The sequence below is a fragment of the Mytilus trossulus genome, unplaced genomic scaffold (assembly GCF_036588685.1).
Source record: "Mytilus trossulus isolate FHL-02 unplaced genomic scaffold, PNRI_Mtr1.1.1.hap1 h1tg000103l__unscaffolded, whole genome shotgun sequence".
Classification (NCBI taxonomy): domain Eukaryota; kingdom Metazoa; phylum Mollusca; class Bivalvia; order Mytilida; family Mytilidae; genus Mytilus; species Mytilus trossulus.
The window spans coordinates 1,882,889-1,889,698 of record NW_026963296.1 but is presented as its reverse complement, the minus strand read 5'-3'; the positions used below and the strand labels follow the sequence as shown (position 1 = coordinate 1,889,698).

Here is a 6,810-nt window from a genome sequence, read left to right as displayed (position 1 = left end):
TGTGAAATTTACGCTTAAAACATTCAAAACCATTGATTCACAAAAGATTAAAATCCCTTAGAAACTTCAATTTTGTTCTTGACAAGGTCTTGCTTTTAAAAAACTGTTGATGCAATATCTTTTTAAATTCCCTTTGATGATTAAAACATATTAATTATTTAGGTTGAGTTATTTGTTAGTTTTTTATCAGTGTCTTTAAACAAAGATCAGTTATTCACTAATCGTGTTTTTAAATCTGGTTCGTAATGCTCCGAAATCATGATGGCCTTCCTATTGCTTTTATTTGAGAGTCACTGATATATCGTTGGTATAATAAACACTTATTTGCTATACGAATTCAAATTCCGTCTAACTTAAATGACGTCTTTTATTTAAAGTGAGGGGATATAAATCTTGTTAGTACCAGTCTTTTACTCCACAATTACATCCAAAGAAAATTAATATATAGATAGAGAAAGATGTGGTATGAGCGCCAATTAAACAAATCTCAATTCCAGTCACAATAAATAAATTATACCGTTATAGGTCCAATTACGGTCTTCAACATGGATCATTGGCTCACATAAGTTCTGATTTATTTAAAAAAAAACTCAATGTTTTCCTTTACAGCCATCATCGAAGCCGTCATGGAAGGCTGCTGCAGGTATAGCGTTTACAGACAGTGTTATAGTAAATATTCTGCGCAGTGTTTATCAAAGAGATTAACAGTGTAGACATATAAATTATCTTACAATACACACAATAAAGAACCTCGTCACAGGACTTTGACTGAGTTTTGTGCAATAAATAAAGAAATATAAATCACAAAAATGAACCGAGTAGATAGCCAGAAGTGTCTGTTTTTAAACAGTTAATTGAAAAAAGATAGCTTTTGTACGATTTGTATTCAATGCTGGAACTTCTGTTATTATGTTAGAATTATTATCATTTCAACTAAAGAGAGACATCAAAGAATTTGGACAAACAAATCATTACAGGCAAAACTGATGTTTTTGGTGATCTTTTGAGATTCTTTACCTCTCTAGAAATATTGATCAGACTTGGTAACATGGATAAGTACGTCGATTGCATTGCAAAAGGTCAAAAAACGAATGACTCGATGTCAACTGAAATGCTACGACTATTTTCACTACGTAATTTTCCTCGAAATATAAACATAAGCATGGTTCGTCTCGCCGGAGCTGGATTTTATTCTACGGGGAATTCTACTGAGACTAAATGTTTTGTATGTGAAGTTTTTTACCCTGACTGGATTTCCGGTGATGATCCTATGCATATTCATAGACAAATATCTCCTTCATGTGACCTCGTTGTGAACGGTAACAGGCAGGACACTATTGGAGAGGAATTGCAAAATGTAAGAAGACAGGAGCGATTGGAAGTACAATCATTTAATCTCAATGTTCTATCATCAGGCAATGATACGTTGCACTTAAATGAAAATAATTGTTTATCAAACGTTTTAACTAGCGAACAGAAACATAATGATATAAGTGATATTACGTCCTCCGATAGACATTTCCCCCATCATGATATTGTGGAAGATCAACCTACTGTCGTATCGCCTCAATGGTCTCAAAGCAATGCTAGTAATACTTATAGTGATAAAAATCCCACCATTAACTGTAAAAACAATTCACAGAATATTGGTATAACGAATAATTCTACAGCGTGCAATTATGAAAGAGATTCTAGTAATAATCAGCGGGATATTTGTATTCAAAACCAAATTCCAAGATACGTAAGCTATGCTCCCCTTCAAGTGCGAATAAGTTCATTTGAAGGATGGCCAGGATATTTAAACCAAACACCACGTGAGATGGCATTAGCTGGTTTCCTGTTTGCTGGGTACCATAACTACACTAGATGCTTCCACTGTGGCGGAGGACTAAGAAACTGGGATGCAGGTGATGACCCATGGGTTGAGCATGCTAGCTGGTTCCCGCAATGTGGCTTCCTGAAACAAAACAAGGGAGAGAACTTCATACAAGCTGTTTTGAAAAAGCATTACATGGTATTCTTATTTTGAAATGTTATATTTAATGTGCACATAAAGACAATGTCTGTTTCAAATGAAAAGAAGGCTTTTATAAATTGTGCATATGAATAAATAAGTGATTATGTGAGGGTTTTTAAATTGAGCCAAATTCATGATTTTTATAAAACAACATATTGGTTTAACAAACACATGATTTGCTTAATCCATCTGATCTGTGCAACAGGTTTTGCTACCGTTTTATTTTAAGATTTTTAAAATATATTTTGGTACTGTAATGATATTTGTTCCAATACCTCGTCGCTTTCTGTATCAGGTGTATGTATATTCAAATATATACTAGACATATTTAGTACGTTTCCTTTGCTAATCTTTTCTGCATCGGGAAAAAGGGCATTTTTTTTCAAGTGATTTTCAGAACACAGTCTATTTAATTTCAAACATATCGTGGACCCCTCATTTTAAATGACATAAGGTTTGATAAAAGATACCAGAGGGACATTCAATCTAATAAATCGAAAATAAACTGACAACATCATGGCTAAAAAATTAAAAGACAAACAGACAAACAATAGTACACAAGACACAACACCGAAAACTAAAGAATACGCAACACGAATCCTAACCTAAACTAGGGGTGATCTCAGGTAACGTTTGAAGATAATATGTACCATTTTTTTTTTTAAATAAGATTAATTACAGCAGAAAATGAGAATATTCTTCTACCACCACGAACCTTTTATGAATAATAACTATTTTTAAAGAATTGTTATACAGATTTAAAGCATATTTATATTTGAAAAAAATTCCAAAATGTTTTTATAAAAAAACTACAGGTTTTTATAGTTAGGTGTATCCATCTAAAGGGTAGAAAAGGAAAAAGAAAAAAACAAAGGGGAAAAAAACAAATTTTGGATAAATGTCTCAAAATCGACCAAAATATTTTCTTAAAGTAGCATCTGCATTTTAATTTTTTATTGCATATTTTAATTGGCTAAATAAAAACAGCTTGTTTGCAAATTTGCATAATAAATGAATTACCTTCTGCTCTAAACAGTCATATTAATCACTATATTTATTAATGTTATCTTTTATGCATATTTTCATACAGTGCAATTTTCATTTTTCGCGCAGTAATTCAAATTATTTTATAAACTGCATATATCTTATATGAAAACTGTTTTTATTGGTTTGGTTGGACCAGAACTGACGACTTTTAAAAATTTTGGTAGATTCAGAATATTTGTCGATGTTTTAGAATATTTTTTCGAAAAACTAAGGATTTTCTTATCCCAGGCATAGATAACCTTAGCCGTATTTGACATAACTATTTGGAAATTTTGGACCCGCAATGGTCTTCAACTTTGAGCTTACTAAATATTTTGATGTGAGCGTCACTGATGAGTCTTAGGTAGACGAAACGCGCGTCTGGATTACACTTTTTTAATCCTTGTACATTTGATAACTATTTTATGGCTTTTCAGGATCAAAGAGGTAACAGAAACAGCACCTACACTCCTAAAAAACACCAAGAAGATCGAACTGTCACATCTAATAGGAATACAACCATGGCTTCCACTTTTGTGTCCGGGTTGGACAAGAGTTATATGTGCACACCAGATTACCAAAACCAATCAAATAGCAGAAATTCATCATCGGGCATACAACCAGTTACTAAAGATAGTACCTCTTTTGCTTCTAGGGTGAATACGACTTATAATTCTGTTTCCACTACAAATATAGAACACACAGAGCAAATGATATTGCAAACTATTGCAGCTAGAACTGTTGTAGAGATGGGATTTACCAGCCAGCAAGTAATGGATGCTGTAAATGAAATTCAGAGACTAAACGCAGGTAAATGATGATTAAAATGTACGGAATCAAAATCTTTGAACAGCAATGAACATTTAATTGAATGGTATGATTAAATGCCATGTATAAGTGTTTTGTTTTCCAGAAGAACAGTTACTAACATCACAAATTCCGCCTTGTTACTCTGACTCGAGTTAAAGATCATCAATAATGGTTTATCATATATTGTGCGGACTTGAATGGGCATTGTTTGTGTTTTGATTCATTAAAATAAATGAACTTTATTTTCTTAATCAAAAACATAATTCAATTAAATGTATTTGATATTTAGGTTATTGATAAAAAAATCAATTTGTTAAAGTTCTTTTATCATGTTTATCAAATGTCCAAAATCGTTTTCCAGTTGAAAGATTCTCAGATATTTCAGCAACAGATATCATGAATGTTCTTCTCAGAGAGGGCATCCAGCAAACAATAGAAGTTTTAGGTGTTTCAGAAACTAGCACAGCAGAAGGCATAGGTGGCGTTTCTTTTGATGGTAAGTATGTAAAAATATTTCAAGCAATGAACGTAGTACAAGCATCAACAACAAGTGATAACTGCTAATAACTCATGAAAAACTTTATGCTTGATTGTTTAAATGAAATCATATTCTAGTAATTTTTAACACATTTCTCACCTCATCCTCAGAATTCCTTTAAAAAACAACTGTGCTCTTTTGTATTGATATTTATCATTCCTCTGGCCCTATTATGGTGTAATTTGTGCTTTAATAAAGAATTAATTATCATGCATTAGACCTACAGTATTTTTCCGATGTAAAAATGAAGGTAAGAAACCAACTCAGAATATTGCACGAACCTTAAAAAGGAGCGAGACATGTTGCGTCGACAGGATTTACGTTATCTGCTCTGCATACACCACTCGGTATCATAGTCCACACTAAGATAAATGTCATAATTAGAGAATATGTGGCACGGTATCGGTACAGATTAGGTCTACTTTTGTTATCTAAAGACAAAAAACTGCAAATACCGAAAGTTGTTATCAATTTGAAACACAGACATAATCTAAAAAAACATTCCCATGTGCATACTAACGAGAGAATTTCTAAAAAAAACTATAAATTAGTAGATTAATTTTATTTCACACTTGGTTATATGAATGATTTAATTTCACTGATAACGCAAACATTTGTATCAAATATAATCGCAACTAACCAGATATGGTTCTTTGATATCGCGACAAAATTCAGGAAATGACAATGCATATGAAGATTGATAGACATTTCGAATTTGCAACTTTATTTCATATTTTCACTACTTAATTTATTCTATCGATTTTGATTTTTCCAGACACTCATTTGATTTTAGAAGAAAATAGGCAGCTACAAGAACAAAGAGAGTGTAAAGTGTGTAGAGAGTTTGACTCTACTGTCGCTTTCTTACCATGCGGACATATCGTATGTTGTATAGATTGTGCTCCGGCAATGCGAAAATGTCCTGTATGTAAAATGTATGTTAAAGGTACAGTGAAGACATTCCTTGCATGAGGCGATATGAAAGATTTTTACAATTAAAGTTATCGTTAGATTGAAAACGTATCGAATATCACGTCGAAAGTTTCAATTAGTCGATGTAATTGCTCAATGAACTTGGACAGATATTTGCGTCCGTTTATACGTACACGTTAGTCATCGCATTATTCAATGAAATGATCAAGAAGAAGGAAATAGTCATCAGATGATCAGCTTACAGTAACAGAGAACATATCTTTAGATAAAGACTTTCATTCCGACAATTTTCAGTTATCTTACGGTCTAATTCATGGATAGACATGTATTTTGTTTATACAGCGACTGAGGTAGCTATTGAGGACTAATAGTCATTCTACTTCCACTGTCGCAATGACTGTTCTGATTTAATACGATTAGGTTTTCCTTGTTTCTTTTATTTCATGAAAGGGGTTTGTTAGTAAACCCTAATTTAAATGTTTTCGTTTGTTAAAGCGATTTAAGATGTAAATATTTGAATAAAAGAGATTTAAGATGTAAATATTTGAATCAAAGCCTGGCACGTCTTCAAACAAAAAATAGTGCTCCATTGTGTTGTCATCAGTCTGGTAGATAGTGCCTAGATGCCTTCGCATTTCATCACTAAAAATAAACACGAAACATTTGATATATTTATGTTTTTCTAATGCACGAATCAATTTAGCTGATTTGGGGGTTTTTTTTACTTCTGTTGTCTTTATTTATTCACCCCTTATTTTATTTTATTTCATTGATTTTGTATTTATATTTTATCATAGATAAATTTCTCCGTTCAGTGTATGTTCACTTGTGACAATATGTTCTTTTATTGAGTTAATCTATTTCAATTGAAATGTTATGGTGTGTCTTTCTATACACGTTTGTTTCGAGTAAGGGCGAGGGTTTTTACCTATTAAAATGTTTAATCCTGCAGTATTTGTTTGCACTTGTTCTAGTTCAGGAAGCTGATATTCAGTAGTTGTTAATGTGGTTATAAAGAGTTTCTTGTTTCTCGTTTTTTATATATATATATATAGATTAGACCGTTGATTTTCCCGTTTGAATGGTTTTATTCTTTTCTTGCCCTTTACAGCTTGCTGTTTGGTGTTAGCCAGTGCTCCGTGTTGAAGACAATTGTCTGTAATGATTTTTCTGCTACAAATTGTAACTTGGATGGAGAGTTGTCTCATTGGCAGTTATACCACATTTTCGTATATCTATACATGTCATACAGATTTTCAGGAAGAATGAAATGCAAGCAGTATCTACTGATTTTACGTTCCGTCATTTAAATGATTTTCTCTTACTTAATAATTGCAGTTTGGAAAATAGGCACGAAAGATATCAGAGGCTAAGTCAAACTCATAGATCGAACATAATCTGACAAAGCTATGGCTAACAGGGAAACAGACAAACAAAAGTAGACAAGACACAACATAGAATACTAAAGACTAAGCAACACGAATCC

General features: G+C 32.4%; 1 protein-coding gene across 1 annotated transcript; it reads left to right on the top strand.

Annotated features, from left to right (window-relative positions):
• The first annotated feature begins 956 nt into the window (after positions 1-956).
• On the top strand, positions 957-5,805 carry LOC134699902 (baculoviral IAP repeat-containing protein 3-like). The gene is made up of 4 exons (XM_063561301.1): positions 957-2,026; positions 3,481-3,853; positions 4,215-4,349; positions 5,158-5,805. Exons 1-4 carry the CDS (start codon positions 1,049-1,051, stop codon positions 5,361-5,363), a joined length of 1,692 nt encoding a protein of 563 aa, XP_063417371.1. The 5' UTR covers positions 957-1,048; the 3' UTR covers positions 5,364-5,805.
• Positions 5,806-6,810: the final 1,005 nt, after the last annotated feature.

Bases quoted from the DNA above. Each gene is read 5' to 3' on its own strand.
- LOC134699902 (XM_063561301.1), top strand. From the start codon at position 1,049: ATGGATAAGTACGTCGATTGCATTGCAAAAGGTCAAAAAACGAATGAC. The intron at 2,027-3,480 runs TGAAATGTTATA...ATGGCTTTTCAG, and splicing joins ATTACATGGTATTCTTATTT to GATCAAAGAGGTAACAGAAA. The intron at 4,350-5,157 runs GTAAGTATGTAA...TATCGATTTTGA, and splicing joins AGGTGGCGTTTCTTTTGATG to TTTTTCCAGACACTCATTTG.